This window comes from Sus scrofa, chromosome 1 (genome assembly GCF_054392235.1).
Source record: "Sus scrofa isolate SSC_HxYL_T2T_F1_AM1 chromosome 1, Sscrofa_HxYL_maternal_Yorkshire_Landrace_v2.0, whole genome shotgun sequence".
NCBI classification, from domain to species: domain Eukaryota; kingdom Metazoa; phylum Chordata; class Mammalia; order Artiodactyla; family Suidae; genus Sus; species Sus scrofa.
In genome coordinates this window covers 266,035,675-266,053,819 of record NC_139383.1, presented here as the reverse complement: position 1 = coordinate 266,053,819, position 18,145 = coordinate 266,035,675, and the positions used below count along the sequence as shown (strand labels likewise).

Genomic DNA, 18,145 nt, shown 5'->3' with positions numbered 1-18,145 from the left:
GCCCGAGGCCTGCCCTTCTGAGAATCACTAGCTTCATCCTGGTGTCTGGCAGGAGCACACCATTTTGCTCTTTCCCAGGGCCCCCTCGCATGGCGAGGCCTCCTTTGGATGGCTGATAGACAAGTAGCTTTGTGTGCAAATTGGGAACTGTCAAGCCCTGTTCGAAATGACTGGAGCCCCACTGCTCCTAAGTCACTGAGCATCTCAGATAGATTCCAGACCGTCCTGGGCATTGTGTATCTGCATGGGGCTCCCCCTCCTCTATCTGCAGTGGCGAAGGTATCTTCATATCTGGTTCTAGGCTGCTGGTCACACCCAGAGAGGAGTCTCCAGAAAGAAACAAGGGAGCAGGGAAGAGGGAAGGGCTGCTGACACTGTCTCCATTAGCAGACTCCAGGACACAGTGGGCAGACTGGGAGGCCAGGCCCAAGCACACCCACAGGAGAGGTCACTCCAAGACAAAGTACCTGAATCACGCTCTGGCAGCCTTCCACCGTGTCCGTTACCCCCAACAGCACCCGGTGCCTCAGAAGGGCTCCGTTGGCAGCCGCCAGCCTTAGGTCCGTGTTGGTGTTGGCCTGTAAGACAAATGCCAGGAGTTCCCACTGTGGCTCAGTGGTAACAAATCTGACTAGTATCCATGAAGACGCAGGTTCGATCCCTGGCCTCACTCAGTAGGTTAAGGATCCAGTGTTGCCATGAGGTGTGGTGTAGGTCACAGACATGGCTCAAATCCCATGTTGCTGTGGCTGTGGTGTAGGCCAGCAGCTGTGGCTCCGATTCGACCCCTAGTCTGGGAACCTCCATATGCCATGGGTGCAACCCCTGCCCCCACAAAAGACAAATGTCAGCACTGACCCACCCGACACCACTGATCAATCCTTGTCTGCGAGACACATTCATTGTCTCCCCTATTAAAGGGACTGCGGGGTTGCTGGGACAATGAATTCAGCAGGGTCAGAAAGCCCTGGGATAAAGCCCAGCTCTGCTACTTCCCGGCAGAGTGGCAGGGAAGTGGGTCCCTTCTCTGAGTCTTGCTATCTTCAGTCGTAGACTAAGGATGAAGAGTGCCCGTGGTCCTTAGATTTAACTGAGACTACGTGTGAAGCATTTCACCCACTGCCCAGGACACAGTCGGGTACAACACATACCTGCGGGAAGAGAGGGGGTTGGAGGGATTTGAGCATCTCTTGTGGAAATAAAGCACCTACTTTCCGAAGTACCTAGCCTAGTGCCTGGCCCTCTGAAGGGGGTTCCGGGAATCTGTCTCCTTCTTTTCCCGCCAGAACCGATTGATGCCATGGATTTGGTTGACCAAGTCAGTGCTAAGCAGGTGGGGGAGGGGAAGAAAGGAAGGGCGACAGGACCCAAAACTCTGAAGAATCCCACAAAAACTAGAAGGCAGTCCAGTCTAGGACCATGGTCCCCAAAAGAGGCAGGATCCCTTTAGGCGGCTTTTGGAAGTGTGAAAAGGCCCTTATGATTGTCAAAGGTATGGGACAGGCCATGCTGGCACTTAGGGATGAGGACAAAGGATGCTAAACACATGCCTTCCACTGTGGGCCACCCCCCTTGAGAGACAATCCCACACATGAAAGAACTGTCCCCCAGGCTCCCTGAACCCCAAATGCCTCACAGGATGTGGACACACATAGAAAATCTATTTATAGTTCTCTGACTGGCCAACCTGGCTCCATTTTATATAAAGCTAAAGTGTTTCCTGAATGGGTTTTAAAATACATCGTATTTTTCCAGGAATGCCACTAAAGGCATACCTCATTTATTGGGCTTCACTTGATTGTACTTTACAGATATTGCATTTTTCACAAATTGAAGGTCTGTGGCAGTTCTGAGTTGAGCAAGTCTAATGGCACCATTTTCCAACAGCATTTTTTTTCTTTTTTTTTTTGGCTGCACTCACAGCATATGGAAGTTCCTGGGCCGGGGATCAAATCTGAGCGCCAGCCATGACCTACAGCCCAGCTGCAGCAATGCCGGTTCCTTAACCCACTGCATCATAGCGGGAACACCAACAGCATTATATTGCTTGTTTAGAAATAATACTTCCACACACTTAATAGATTACAGTATAGTGCAAACACAACTTGTATATGCAGTAGCAAACCAAAAAAAAAAAAAAAAAATCCATGTGTGGCGTTCCTGTCGTGGCGCAGTGGTTAACGAATCTGACTAGGAACCATGAGTTTGCGGGTTCGATTCCCAGCCTTGCTCAGTGGGTTGAGGATCCGGCGTTGCCCTGAGCTGTGGTGTAGGTGCAGACGCGGCTCGATCCTGCATTGCTGTGGCTCTGGCGTAGGCCGGCGCTACAGCTCCGATTCGACCCCTAGCCTGGGAATCTCCATATGCTGTGGGATCAGCCCAAGAAATGGCAAAAAGACAAAAAGACAAAAAAAAAAAAAAAAAAAAAAAAAAAAAAAAAAATCCGTGTGACTTGCTTTATTGCAGTATTCACTTTATGGTAGTGGTCTGGATCCAAACCTACAGTATCTCCAAGGTCTGCCTATATTAGCCCTGTCACCACCAAGAGTTCAAATCCCGACTCCATCTCTAACTACCTGTACAACCTTGGGCAAATTGCTCACCATCTCTCTGCTGGCATATCCTCACTCTAAATTGGAGACACTACCCCCTAATAATAAGGGTTATAATCAGGATGAAATGAGTTAATCCATGTAGGACACTTGGAAGAATGAACACTCAATATATGTCACCTAGTTATACAATTATGATGATGACACTAAACTGAGGACATCATGTTTCCCACTGTACAAAGTTGGCTACAAATAAACACTTTTAGGAATTTCTCATATACTCTAGTGGTGTGTTTTACTCTGTAGGGGATATACGGCAGGGTCTTACGTGCCTTCATAAAGCCTTCTGATCTTGAGAAAGGCTAATAATGCCCCACGCAAGGGGAAAACAAGGCCCTGTGTACCAAATGCGGAGGCTCTCAAGGATGCTATGTGATGCAGGCAGGACACAAACAGTAAGAGTGAAAATGGTCAAGAAGGGAGATCTGCATTGTCTTAAGTGATGAGGGATCTAGGGAGAAAGAAGTCCTTCGGCTGAGGCTCAGAGGAAGACCTCAGGAATGCTGTGTGACCACAGACGTGCTACTTAACCTCTCTGAGCTTTGGTTTCCCCACTGGTGAAAAGTAAATAATCACAGCAGCTTAATACTTGGTGAGCATTAAGGTAATACCTGGTAGGGTCAGAAGCCCTGTCACATGTACTGAGTCATCCAGTTCTCCCAACAACCCTATGAGGGAGCTACATTTAATATCCTGTTTTACAGATGAGAAAACTAAGGCCCTGAGAAGTTAAGTCATAAATTACCCCAGGTTGCAGGGCTAGTAAATGGCAGAGGTATCTTGCCTCCTTATCAGGTTGTTGTCAGGCAGAGATATCAGGCACCAAACACAGAGCACATAATAAGTGCTCATTAAATGATGGGCATTATTAGAAAGGAAAGGACCCTGGAGGGGTTCCCCTGAAACAGCAGTGATGACAGAAGGGTCACTAGGCACCTGGGACCTCCATGCTGCACCTGAGTAAAGACACAGGCTGCTGTTCATCTCCATGCCCTGTGCCTAGCACATTACCTGGTACTTGCTGGGGCTCCAGCTGACTAAGGAAGAAAAGGAAGAAAGAGTCAGAGAGCCACAGCAGGCACTCCCTGAACTGCATCCATGAAGCACCTGCCAGGTGGCAGATATTTTGCTTGCTCCTAGTAAAGCAGAACGCTTGGCTTTCTCCCCCTCCCCAAGAGAAGTTTTTTGCTGTAGAGGCAGGCAGCTCAATTTCTTTTTTATAGGCCAAACACATGGGCCATGAAAGCTTCAACCGAGCCCAGGAGCAGCATTATTTTGTCAGCCTCTTCGCAGTGCCCAACAAAGAGCATTTCAGAATGATTAAGCCAGAAAGTTCCTATTTGTCCCAGAGAGCAGAGGCACTAGATGAGACCCCAAACCCTGACCACATTTCCCAACATCCCACCCTCTCCTCCTGAGATGGGCAAGGATGGTGTGTTTGCTAAAGATCTCAAAGTCCAGCCCTGAGCCAGGTGCTGGGGAAGCTTCCTAAGCAGCTAGAGAGACAGTGGAAGTGTGGTAGGCAGAATAACAGCCCCCCAAGGATGTTTAAATCCTACTGCTCAGAACCTGTGAATTTATGTTACGTGGTACAGAGGGATTAAGGTTGTAGATGGAACTGACTGTTAATTAGGTAGCCTTAGAATAAAAAGATTGTCCCGGATTGTCCAGACAGCCCAATGTAATCACACGGGCCCTTAAATGTAGGAAAAGGAGGCAGAAGACTCAGAGGCAAGGAAGTGAGAAGGACTCAACCCACCACTGCTGACTCTGAAGACGGAGAAAGAGGCCACAAGCCGACAGATGCAGGTGGCTTCCAGGAGCTAGAAAAGACAAGGACACAGATTCTCCCCCTGGAGGCTCCAGAAAGGGGGCAGCCCTGCCCTGCCAAACTTTTAAATGACCGGACTGTAAGATCACACATTTCTGTTGCTTTAAGCCATTTACGACATTTGTGGTTACCTGTTACAGCCACAGAATGCCAACACTGTTGGGTATTGACCTAGAACACGGCTTGGAACCTGAGCATCCTGGCCTTGAATTCCAGCTCTGCCACTTAGCAGCAGCCTGAGCTTGGACTACTCCTTGGGCTCGGGTTTCTCATCTGTAAAATGAATGTAAAAGACTCTACCCAGAGACTTACTGGGGGGTTTAATAAGTTAACATATGCAAAGTGTTTAACAGACAACCTACCACACATGATGTGCTCAATAGTGACAAAAGACAGACACTAAAGAAGCAGAAGACAATGAGTAAACCATACATTAAGCTGGGAGGTATGGATCTCCTTTGTGAATGAGAAGGGGAATCAGAGGGTACAGGCTTTGAACCCCCACCCTGTCACTCACAGTGGGATTGGGACAACTTAGCTAAACACCCCGATCACCCGCTCTCTGCCTCAAGGATCATCATGGGATAAAATGAGACACAACTGTCAAGAGAACAGCAGATCAGAGTCCATCCACCTCTCCCCAGGTAATTTTGCTGCAAGGTGGGCCCAGGAACCCTCTCTAAGCTCACAGGGCCGTCAGAAGCACCCAGCAGAAGGTTCATGAAAGGGCTCCATTGCCTCAAACTGCCTCCATCTCTGCTCCCAGACTCTTCAAAACACACCTTGCTCCCAGACTCTTCAAAACACACCTTGCTCCCAGAAAAAAACAACCCACAGGGATTTGATAGGAAAACAGAGAGGATTTAATTGTGCATGAGATTTCATTTCTTTTAGTCACTGGGCCCGTGGGCCAGGGTGAATTTTCATGGTTGGGGAAACTCTTTGAAGCAGGTGAAAGAAAAATCTGACATGAGATTCTCCTGCCCACCCAGTCTTTCTGGAGGGAGCTTGGCTGGGGTCCCCGAGGTAGGGGCTGGTCTCACCTTTCTCTGGTGTCTCTCGAAGATGAGCACAAGAGTCAGGGTCAGGCTCACAGCAGCCAGGGTCACGAGCAGCACACCTACCCAGTGCTTCCCCAGGGCAAACATCTGGCTGGTGGAGTAGATGTTGGCCCACACCACCACGTAGAACACCTGCAAGAAGCCAGAGAAAGGGCACGGTGGGGACCTCCAGTCCTCGAACGGAGCAGCTCCATCCCAAGGGACCCACTAGACACTTCTGACACCCTCCCTGGATTCAGAGAGCTCACAGGGCCAGTCAGAGACTGACTGGGGCCAGGGAGGGAGGTGGGGGGGTTGTGAGAGCCTTTGTTCCTTGTTCAAAAGCAAAGTGGAGGCAAGGCGTTAGAATAGCTACTCCGAATCCCTGCTTATGCTCTGATTTCAAATAAAATAGAAGAGGGAAGGAGGCTTGGAAGTGATATCCGTTTGAGTCAGAAGCCTGATCCTTCAACAACTGGGAGCCTCGGACAAGTTATAACACTTCTCTGAGCCTCGATTTCCTCCTCTGCAAAATGGGGATAATAACACCCTCTTCACAGGGTTGTTATAAAGGTTAATAAGATAACATATGTAACCGCCTAGCACCTCTTAGGAAATTCATAAATGCTAGTTGCGATCCCTTCCCCTCCCTAGAAGCAGGACGTGGGAGTCAGGAGTGCTCCTTGATCATTTACACACATGGAGAAGCAGCAGATCAGAGTAGTTAAGAGCACAGATGCTGAAACCAGACTGCCTGGGTTCAAATACTGGCTGTGCCATAAATATGTATGTATGTACACATGTATGTATCTGCATATGTATGTGTGTACACATGTAGGTATCCAGATATGTTTATATGTATACACACAGACACACACACACAGACACACACACACAGACACACACACATATATATATATATATATATATATATATATATATATATGACTGAGCTGAAATGGACCAGTCTGTTGAACAGATGGGGAAACCAGTCCCAGAAAGGAGAAAAGTCTGGCAAAGCCAGACATCGAGTCCAGAGCCTGCAGATTCCCAGGCCCCAGCTCTGTCCTCAGTAAACCCTACCTCCCCTCCTCGACAGGGGCACCTGGTTACAACTCTCCCTCATGAATCTCCTCTCATACCAAACCCAGGCCCATGTGTTCTGCTTTCTCCCGGGCAGCCAGGCCTCCAGTCCCCAAACCCGTTCCCCGCACCAACGGACTCCAGGACACGATGCTGAACTCAACGGTGCTTTAGGGCTCTGCTCCCTCTTACCACGGCAAAGGCCAGCCGCATAGGCCTCGAGTTGTAGATGATGTATCTTCTCACTTGGGGCTCCAGGAGGGCGCTCTCAGCCAAGCTCCTGTACTGGTCAGCCGGGACCTGCTTGGCCGCCCGAGGGAAAGAGACCTGTCAGTGACGGAGAACCGCTCCCCGCTTCCTTCCCACCAGCAGGCATGTGGTTTCCAGTTCATGTGGCTATCACGTGGAAGGAAGATGAGGTGCATTCCAGGCTCCCCCAGAAGGCAGAACAAGGAGCTCGGAGCGCTGAATGGCAATCACGGGGCACAGCTCCTGGCTCAGAGAAGGACGGGCATCCCTGGGAAGCTGGACAGCTCGAGATCCAGGAGGACATCTGGGAGAGGGAGCCTAGAGCCCAAGGCTCGGCACCTCACAGCTGACCCAGGGTATCCTAAGGGTTAAGGTGCAGGCCCTGGAGTCAGCCAGCCCTGCATCCAAACCTTGGCCCTGTCCCTCGTGTGCTGTGTGACCTGGAGCAAGTAACCCCACTTCTTTGAGCCTCACTTTCCTTCTCTGTAAAATAAGGATACCATGTACATACCACCATGTACAGGTGGTATGCACATTAGACAAGATAATAAAACAGAGACAATTATTTATATATGTACTTTACATAAAGATATGTACAATATGTAGGCACATGTTATCTGGACATCTTTGGGGGCTTCTGCTCTCTTTCTTATATAGATATATGGATCTAAGTGTAGGCAAACCCAGTGCTGGTGCCAAAACTGCAGCATTAATAACTAGTAAGACAGTCCAAAGTACTGAAAACTCCCATCTTCTGCCCAAACAAAATGTCATAAAGGTCCTACAAGAATGGATTGCTTAAGAAACTCAAATTTAATCATTAAAGATGATATTTAGGAACATAGCAGAACAGTATGTAAACTGTTCATCAGTTAAGAAAACCCCCATCTGAAGACAACTGTTCAAGAAAAATGTTCTTTTGTCCACAGGCGTGGGAAGAAAAACCAGCTGTTGTGCTCATGTGGGGTTAGTGCTGTCAACTTGAGAAGGGCTCTTTTAATAGTGATAAAATGTTGTTTTAAACCATAATGCCATTCAGTTGTGGGGTTTTTTTTGTTGTTTTGCTGTTTTTTTTTTTTTTTTTTTTTTTTTTTGCTTTTCAGGGCTGCACCTGTGGCATATGGAGGTGCCCAGGCTAGGGGTCGAATCAGAGCTGTAGCCACCGGCCTACACCACAGCCACAGCAATGCCAGATCCGAACTGTGTCTGCGGTCTACACCACAGTTCATGGCAATGCTGGATCCTTAACCCACTGAGTAAGGTCAGGGATCAAACCCAAAACTTCATGGTTCCTGTCGGATTCGTTTCCACTGCGCCACGATGGGAACGCCATGCCATTCAGTTTTAAAGAAGCAAACCCTCTAATCTTCAGGGTACAATTAGCAGTGCCCCTCCTCCTCTGTAATTAATCTTCGCTGGGCAGTGAAGATGAAGGCCTAAAATCATGCTGGGGGCTCTGGGAAGAGACAGAACCACACTTGTGGGAACTCAATAGCAACAGCTACAATTTATTGAATATTTACTATGTGCCAAAGCCAGTGCAAGTGTTCCTCAAGCACTATTTCTACTCTGCACAAAACCCCCTACATAATAGGTATTAATATTGTCCTCATTTTATGGATGATGAGACTGGCTCAGAGAGGTTAAGTCACCTGCCTAATGTCACCCAGGCAGTGAGCAGCACAACTGGATCGGAACCCAGATCTATGAATCTGGGAAGCCTATGCCTCAAATCACTATATGCTTGAAGGTAGTGCATTATCTAATGAATTCACAGATCTCTTTTTTTTTTTGCTCTTTTCTAGGGCCACTCCCACGGCGTATGGAGGTTCCCAGGCTGGGGGTTGAATCGGAGCTGTAGCCACCGGCCTATACCAGAGCCACAGCAACATGGGATACGAGCCACGACTGCAACCTACACCACAGCTCATGGCAACGCTGGATCCTTAACCCACTGAGCAAGGCCAGGAATCAAACCCACAACCTCATGGTTCCTAGTCAGATTTGTTAACCACTGAGCCATGACGGGAACTCCTCACAGATCTTCCCTTTGCAGAAGCAGTTCCTTCTCCTAAAATGCCCTTCCTCCTGTCCACCCAGAAAACTCCTATTTTCCCTTCAAGAGCCCAGATGAAGTTATCCGCTCCTCGACAAAGCTTTTATGAAAATTGAGTAAAGGAACCTTCATTTAAATTGGAGTTGGAAAGGCTAAAAGGAGGTGTTCTTACGCCCTACCACTCATTGCCATCTGCCAACTCCAAACAGGAAGAGAATCACCTTGCATTTCCAACAGGAGTTACAACCTTACCATTTCAGCAGGAAGAAGGAAGATTTTTCTCCTTGCCTGGCAACAGCTCAGCCAATGACAGACAGTCATAACTCAGCCAATGACAAGCCACTACACTTCAAACCCCCAGTTTCCTGCAGTGGACTCTGTTTAAGAGCCCCTGACAACTTCCCTCTCACCTTTAAAAAAGAACGGTCCTCTCCATTGTTTCTCTAGACTTTCCCAGTTTTTGCTACAGCATGCTTGTCCTGAATTGCAATTTTCTGCTATTCCCAAAATAACTCATTTTGCTGGCAAAATAAATGGTTGTTTTAGTTTTAAGGTGGACACTTCCATAACCACTGTACCCACAAGTGAGTTTATCATTTTCTTCCTGTGAACATCTTCAATTCCTTGTGCATCCCACTCTGATGCAACCCTGATTTACCTGATGCATGTCCACCTCGCCCACTTGGGTTCTGTGAGTAGGGTGAGCCCAGGCACTGGGACCTAGTCAGCTCTGCAGTACTCAGTGCCCAGCTATGCACCCAGCACAGAGTGAACGCCTCAAAGCACACATCTGTTGAGTGAATTAATTGAAAGGAGAGACATCTTCCTTATATCCTCTACCATGTTGAGTACAGGTAAGTTTTGTGAATAACCAGATGACAGAATAGACAGGTGGATGGATGGATGGATGGATAGATGGATGGATGGATTGATGGATGGATGGATAGAAGAAAAAAGTAATAAATCAGCTCTCACCTGAATGCCCCAGGTCTGCAGCTGCTCTTCTGCGGCTCCCAGATCGAAGGAGATAGGTGCACAGGTATTGTCAATCCGGAGAACTGTGAGGACCTGGCCATTGTGGAGCTCTGAAAGCAGACCAGAAGCTTCATCTGGCTGAGCCTTAAGTACACTGAGTGAGCCTCAACCTGGATGGCATCACTTGCTTTGGCCTTAAGAACATTCTCATGGTAAGGGGGGACTTGCCATCCTCAAACCTACTGAAGAAGGACTTCCCTTGACCAGAAAGCCCCCAGGAGGCAGACCTGAGGCCAGAGGCTATTAGGACACTATTCAAGATCATAAAGGGAAGAATTGCCCAAGAATGTGAGCTGGCCACACACAGACTGGGAGGGAGCGAGCTCCCCCTCACAAAGGATATTTAAATAGAGACTGAACCACTGACTACATTGAGGACACGATCTAGCAGATGTTAATTTGAGCACTTTGAGCACTTCGAAGGAAGCTCAACCAAGCAATTTACATCCCTAGTGGGCTCAGAGTTTAAGTAAGAGAGAACAATGTGGTAGGCAGAACAGTGCACCCCCAAGGATGTCCCAGCCCCAATCCTCTGAACCTTCTAACATGTCACTTTAGGTGGCAAAGGAAAATGAAGGTTGCAGCTGACTTAGGGTGCTAATCAGCTAGCTTGAAATAGGGTGAGTATCCTAGATTATCTGGGTGGGCCCATTATAATCACAAGGATCCTTAAAAGTGGAAGTGGGAGGGAGTGCCTATTGTGGCTCAGCAGGTTAAGAACCTGACTAGTATCCATGAGGATTCGGGTTCCATCCCTGGCCTTGCTCAGTGGGTTAAGGATGCAGTGTTGCTGCAAGCTGTGGTATAGGTCACAGATGTGGCGCAGATCCAGAGCTGCTGTGGCTGTGGCTGTGGCGTAGGCTGGCAGCTGCAGCTCCCATTTGACCCTTAGCCTGGGAACTTCCATATGCCACGGGTGCAGCCCTAAAAAGGAAAAAAAAAAAAAAAAAAGTGGAAGAAGGAAGCAGCAAAAGAGCCAGAGGGATGTGACTGTGGGAAAAAGGTATATATAGAGAGAACGTTGCTGGCTTTGAAAATGGAGGAAGGCTTCAGGAACCAAGGAATGTGGGCAGCCTTGAGAAGCTGGAAAAGGAAAGGAAACGCATTCTGCCCTGGAGCTTCCTGAAGGAATGCAGCCCTACTGACCTCGTGATTTCAGCTCAGGGAGGCCAGTATCAGACTTCTAACCTACACAACTCTAAGAGAATAACTGTGGGTTTTCTAAGCCACTATGTTAGTGGAATTTGTTACAGCAGCCACAGAAAACTAATCTGCTAACTTATTGGTGAGCCCTCCCCAGGATATCTGCACTTGCTCGACATCTTAACAGCAGAATTTGAGTGAAATCATACTTCAACTCAGGCTCATTATAGCAGCTATCAAAACTTTTGCCCTGGGGGGCTGCAACAAAGCCAGACCAGGAGCTGGAGCCTGGCCAGCTACAGTGACAGCCTCTCCCACCCGGCGAGGAAAAGCAGCAGAAAGACACCTAACCTTCTGATCTGAGAAGAGTCACTCTGGACAAAAGGAGAGATATCCTTCCATCACGTTGAAGGCCCCAGGAGCCACCAGTCAGCAGCCAGGGCAGTGCTGGGGGGAATCCCAGCCCTGAGATTCTAGAGCTCAGCATTCAGCTGTGCAAGTCTGGAGGCTGGATATCTCAGCACATTTTCCATAGCCGTTGCTCAGAAAATGAGGCAGGACTGAAGGGACTGAACAATAAACATCCCATCTGCTGGCTCAGAGCCCAGCTCTAGGCAATACTTAAAGCAAAACGACCTGCTTCCAGGGAATCCTGGCCCACCCAAACGCTTCTCCACCCCCTGACCCAGGCCATCCCTGGACCCTGCCAACAGGACCGACAAAATCCCTCCTAGCTCCAGGTACCCCTCGGCATCTTCACTGCAACACCAGACTAGGCTACCTTCGCCTCTCCCTGTACCCTGCCTGGCTTCTTCAACTCGCTCTTCCTCCTACGATGTGGCCAGAGCATAAATCACATGATACCAACCCTCTGAGTAAAACTTTCAATAGCTTCCCAGTGCCCTGGTGAAAACCAAACTCTTTAGCCTCCTGCCAAACTCCCCTTGAGGGCTCAGTCTCATTCTGTGTCTTGCCACCCCAGCCTCTTTGGTTCCTTGAACATGCCATGTTTTCTCTCCCACCCCAGGACCTTTGCATGTGCTCTTCCCCCTCTCTCCCTAGAACACATCCACCTAGTGTCATGCCATTAGAGCCTAGTCATCATTTGTGTTCCAGCTCATTAACCCCTTTCCCAGGGAGTCTTCCGTGACACTCTATACTCTTAACAGGTCAAATCTGTCTGATAAATCTGCCCATCACCACTTGCTCGTCTCCTTTATGCTCATCAAAGAGGAGCACACATGGATGCAGTTACTTGATTAAAGTCCATTATCTCCATCAGACTATCTACACCCACATTGGTTTTGTCCATCATTGAATCCCTTGAGCTGGGGTCAGTGCCTGGTATACAGTAGGCACTACATAAATGTTTCATGTATAAATGACATGTGGAAAATCACAAGCTAGATAGTTTGGGAGTCAAATTGTAACTCAGTCTCTCACTAACAGAGAACCCTTGAAGAAGCAATAGAATCCCAGGCCATCCCCTTAGAGGATGATCATATCCATCACAGAGGAGTCTCCAAATGATTAAGATGATGAAAATAAAGCACTTGGTGCAAAATGGGTGCTGAAGAACTAGCTGCTATTGTTGTCATAACCTAAAAGCCATCTTGTCAGAGCTCGTAAGTTACAAGAGAGCCACACTGATTTAGTTGTATTGGTTTTTATCGTCCCACACCTTGTTCCAGAAAGGATTTAAGGTGGCTTCATACAAATAAACTACAGAAAGATAAAATGATAAAATTGCTTTAAACATAAGAAAACAAGGAAAAATAAACAAAAAGATGAAGGCAGAAATAAAACAGAACAATAAAATAAGAATAGCTTCCAAAGGTGGTACCTACATACAATGGACTATGACTCAGCCATAAAAAGAATGAAATAATGCCATTTGCAGCAACATGGATGCAACTAGAGATTCTCATACTAAGTGAAGTAAGTCAGAAAGAGAAAGAGAAATACTATACGATATCAATCATATGTGGAATCTGAAATGTGGCACAAAAGAACCTATCTACAAAACAGAAACAGACTCACAGAGAGAACAGATTTATGGTTGCCAAGGGAGAGAGGGGAGGTAGTGGAAAGCCCTGGGAGTTTGGGGCTAGTAGATGCAAACTATTACTTTTAGGATGGATAAGCAATGAGGTCCTGCTATATAGCAGAGGGAACTATATCCGGTCTTTGGGATAGACCATGATGGAAGATAACAAAAGAAAGGGAATGTGTATATATGTATGACTGGGTCACTGCTGAACAGCAGAAATTGGCACAACATTGTAAATCAACTATACTTTAATTTAAAAAATGGGAAAAAAAAATAATAGCTTCCAAGGATCAAGCCCTTACAGTGCACCAGGCACAGGTTTTCGGCTTCACAAAGTGATTCTGTTTAGCCCTCTGAGAGCCCTAGAAGGTGGAAAACCAATAAGATGGAAAAGAAAATAGAGCCTCTGAAAGGAGAACCAGCTTGCCCTGTGTTACCAGGGGAAATGAAAGTAAGAAAGAGAAGAAGTGAGGAAAAGGGTAGCACAGAAAATGCAGGCAGTCATGCTGCAGGGGGCCTCAGACTAGCCCTCCATGGCACAGCACAGAGCGGGAAACCCATGCTGATCTGGAGCCCAGGCACGCAGTTTGAGAACTGGTCCCCTAGTCTGGTTCTCTTTGGCATTTTGAGGAAGTGTTTGCCTGAGCAATGCAAAGACCTTTCACGGCATCTCTGCCTTTCAAACCATGAGTTCCTGGATTCTTGGCAATAACCTCTCTCATCTGTTCCTTAAAGTAAGAACTGCAAGTCCTCCACTTAGAAATACTTGTTTTTACACCTAATCGAAGAAAAAGGATCTGAAAAGCTACCAAAGGAGTGTGGCAGGGGAGGGAGGGGTAGCTGGTAGGGGGAACTATTTCCTATAACGAAGCAAGAACTGGCTTGCCAAAAACCAGTAGAGCAATGTCTTCAAAGAGCTGAAGGCAAATTATTCCATTGCAGTTCATTCTACTGGTGTATGTGTATGTGTATTTGTGAACTGCTTTCCTAATAATAGTAGCCATAAAAGGAACCCTTGTTTTTAAGTTTCCTATCACCTAAGTAACCAGCCACAATGCAAAATGCTATGCCCATTCATTCATTCAACAAAATACTGATTGAGCATCTACTACGGGCCAAGCCATGCGCTAAGTACTATAGACATAGGGGTGAACAAAGCAACACTGAGCCCCTGTCCTTGTGGGGCTTACATTCTAGTGGGGAAGCTGGACATTGAATACTTTATTACACAGGTTATTACTTAATTACAGTCAATGACTATATCAGAGGGTTCTAACTTGGGGGGGGCCATCAGAAGAGGATTCTCCACGGAATGGATACCTGAACTGAGCTGTGAGGGGTGAACAGAAATTAAGCAAGGGAAAATAGGCAGGAAAAGGGCATAACATGCAGAAGGGACAGCAGGTGCAAAGATCCTGGGACAGGGCAGCATGGCAGCAACAGAGAACAGGAGCAGCAAGAGCCATTAAGAGAACAGGCCTTGCGAGCTGGTGAATGATAGATCTTCATGCTAAGCCCAGCGGGAAACAATGAAACAGAAAGTGACATGGTTGGTTGTGCATTTAAAAAAGATCTTTCTCTGATGCCACGCAGAGAATAGAGGAGGCAAGGAGGAGAGGCACTAAGAAGCTACTGCAGAGATCCAAGCAGAGGGCGATCTAAGGAGTTGGTGACAGAGAGTACAGGTAGAAATGACAGAGACTGGCCTGGAAACATCCCCAAATGTGCACCCCTATCTAAAGCCACTTCTGTGCCCTTCCCCTCCCCTCCACTCACTCATACTATGTGAGTCTAGCTCAGCAACTTGAGGGGGAGGGGAGGGCAGAGGAGGAAGGAATCAAGGGTCATGACCCTACCTTGCCCCCAGCCAGGAGGGCTCCCACTAGGGAGGGCGCTCCAGCCAGGAGAGGTGGTGGGCAAGGGGCCAGCTGCCCCACCGGGGTCCATCTGTGGTTCACAGGCCATAGCAGAGCCAGCGGGACTTCTTCCCCTTCTCAGGGCTGCGGTTCATCCTGGAGTAGCCAGCTCAGCTGCACTTGCCTTTGGAAAACAACATCACAGGAAAGCACTTCAGGCCTGTTCCTGGGCTGGCTGGGCTCTCCAGCTCTCCAAGGCCAAAGCCACCTCCAGGCCAGGGAAAGCCACCCTGGGTCTTTCTTCCGACTGCAGTCTTGCTGATCATGCTAAAAAAATGTTTTCAGAGGGAATGAGGAGAAGGAACTAAGAGCCTCTGAGGCCTCAGCTGAGAACTTCCCCTGGTCTTGGATCTTCTCCAGCTCAGACACATCCAAGGACCCACAGGAAACTCATGAGCTGACCAGGCCCCACTCCCAGGCTTCTGATATTTCCCTTCCTGACCGAGTACGGGACAGGTATAGTCATCATGGGAGCCTTGTTTATACCCGCAGCAAAATGTGATGAAAAGAGCAAGGCCTCTAGCACCAAAGGACCAAGACTTGAACCCTCACTTACCTCTCGCATGCTCTGGGACATTCGGTGTCAAGGAATTTAACTCCCTGAGCCTTGCTGTCCTTATCTGTAAAATGGGTTCAGGGAGGCCTACCTGACAGAGCTGCTGTGAGGATAACAGAAGGAACTACAAGTGTGGCATCTAGTACCTTGCTCACCATAGACCCGTTTCCTCGCAGGTTTTTTTTTTTTTTTCTTTCTCCCACGTCACAGGAGAGAAAACGAAGGCCCAGACACACAAGACAAATAGAATCCTTAGATCCATTTTCCAGACAAGGGACCCAGGTACATCATAGCTAGGAGGCTGCAGCCCAGAGAGGCCATACTGAAGTCTCAGACAGGCCTGTGGGCCCCAAGAGCCCACCTTCTGTCCTCCAGGCAGCAGGGACCACCCACAAGCTGGAGCTGCAAAGACTTCTTTCCAGATTGCATGGAAGGTTCACTAGTTGCAAAATCCCACAACTAGGCATTGTCTTTGGGAAGAAATCCCAGCACCCCAGTTGGCCTAATCAGCCTCCCACAAAGTCTCAATCAGAAGAATTCATTCACCTGAAGGATTTTAGTGTCATGGATAAAAGTAACCTGCAGGATCCTGCCACTTCCCACGTGTATGATCCAGAGCAAGTGACTTACATCGGCCTCAGTTTTGCCACATGTAAATGGGAATAATGTAACTAGGTTGTTGTGAGGCTTAAAGAACTCATACTTAAATCACTCAAGAGCAGCACAGAGCAAAAAGGAATATAGCTATCATTATTTCTACTCTACAGTCATCCCCTAAGAAGCTTCTAGTGCCAGGCCCTATGCCTTCTATAAAACCAGAAGTAAAACCTTAAGTCCCTGTTCAGCTCTCCCTCCTAGCTACCACCATCTGGAGGGAGCCAGCGGCACTTTGAGGGAAGAGTTCTTCAGGACGCTTCCTGGCGCAGAGAAGGAGGCTCCAGGCTTGGCACAGGTGGAGTGAGAAAAGAGACTGCCAAGTGGGGAGAGGTACAAACCAGAGGGCAGCTCGGGCTCTGCTCTCACCCTGTGGCCCTGGAAGCTGCAGAGGGCAGGAGGGGTGTTGGCAAGACGGCCCAAGGGCAGGTGCTGACCCGCTAGCTGCCATCCTGCTCCGCCCCACACCAGCCCTGGGGGACATGAGAGGGAGGCACAGAACCAGGGATCGAGCACAGCCTGAGGTTCCTGCAACCAACTGGTCATCCACTCCCCAGTTTCCTTAGCTCCCTTTGCTGACTGTGCATTTAACTGGCCTTTCCATTTAACCGTAGCTGGGTGGGAAGCCCCTGCAAACGAAGGTATCTTAAAAGTTCCCCTGAGCAAAGGTCTCCATTTCTGCGTGGGGTAAGACACTGCGTGCCCAGCTCCCCCAGAAGACCATGTGCCTCACTGAGGGGTGTGTGTGTGCGTGTGTGTGTTGGGGGAGGGGAGGAATTCTACAGTTTTCACGTCAGGTTCTGTTTTTCTTAAACTGGAAAGTCCCAGCAAGGGGCCACAGGGGGTCTTGTCACAGAAGTTTGGGGGGTGGAAAAGCCTTGTGAGACAAGGGTTCCAAGCTCTCCACTTTACGCAGGAGGAAACTAAGACCTAGAAACGAAAGTGAACTATCCAAGGTCAAGGAGCCAGTTGGGGGATACAGCCAGAATGCAACGGAGCTTGATCCAGCCTGGGATGTTCCTCCACATTTGGCCTTGGCCTTAAGCAGCTGAGTATTCTTACCCCAGGTTCTGCCCTCAAGGCTGGTCTGCTGCTTCTGGGTCTCCCTCACCCCCGAAACCAGCCCCACGGTGCCCCCGCCACCGGCTCGCAGGGGTCGCCGGCGAGCAGCACCACGCAACGCACGGGGAAATGGGCCCAAAGGCGCCGGAAGAAGGCGGACGCGGCCCGCAGCGCCCACCCAGGCCGGGAAGGAGGCGCCCAGGCTGCAGCGCAGAGCCGGACCCGCGCAGCTCAAATCTGGGCTCGCGGCCGCCCGCGCTCGCGACCAGACACGGGGCGCGCGCCCCGGGTCCGCGCACACTCACCCGTCTGCGCCGCCGCCGCCGTCGCCCTCACCGCCGCCCGGGAACGCGGAAGGTTGGGGGCAACGCTGCCCCTCCGCGCCTCAGTCTCCCGGCACCGCCGCTCGCGCCCCGCCCGCCGCCCGCGGCGCGCGCCGCCCTCCCCGGTCCCGCCCCCGGGCCGGGCCGGCCCCGCGCGGTCACCCCACCGGGAGGAGCCGCCCGCCGGGCTCGCCTCGGGGCCAAGAGGGAAGCCGGCTCCCGGGGCCGCGTCGGAGCCGAGCTGGGAGCTGCCTTTCATCAGCCAGGCTTCCTCCCGGGATGCCGGGAGGCGCCTCCGCGCTCGCCGAGCACGTGCGCCGCGCCCCGGCCTGCGGGAACAAGTTGGGCGAGAATCGGCTGCTCAAGGCCAGGGCCCCTCTCCGAGCCTCCGTCTCCCTATCGTGAGAGCCCAGGCCACGTCTGACAGTCACGGGATCGTGGATGAGGCAATATTTGGGACCAGAAACTTCTCAGGGACTTGTTTTTAACGAAAAATTCTCTGTGCCCTGTGTTGAGAGCATCAGCGTGGCCATCT

General features: G+C 49.5%; 1 protein-coding gene across 3 annotated transcripts in view; it reads right to left on the bottom strand.

Moving 5' to 3' along the window:
* The window catches only part of TMEM268 (transmembrane protein 268), a 28,721-nt gene extending 11,030 nt beyond the window's left edge, over positions 1 to 17,691 (bottom strand). Inside the window, exons 1-6 of one of the 3 annotated variants that reach the window (XM_021068037.2) lie at positions 17,288 to 17,691; positions 14,956 to 15,139; positions 9,847 to 9,956; positions 6,759 to 6,866; positions 5,487 to 5,636; positions 468 to 578 (exon numbers count right to left, since the gene is read on the bottom strand). In XM_021068037.2, the coding sequence (XP_020923696.1) occupies positions 468 to 578; positions 5,487 to 5,636; positions 6,759 to 6,866; positions 9,847 to 9,956; positions 14,956 to 15,064 (588 nt within the window). In that variant the 5' untranslated portion in view covers positions 15,065 to 15,139; positions 17,288 to 17,691. Of the gene's footprint in view, positions 1 to 467; positions 579 to 5,486; positions 5,637 to 6,758; positions 6,867 to 9,846; positions 9,957 to 14,955; positions 15,283 to 17,287 lie in introns of all 3 variants that reach the window. The other 2 variants (XM_084993813.1, XM_013993790.3) reach the window with 2 other exon arrangements.
* Positions 17,692 to 18,145: the final 454 nt, after the last annotated feature.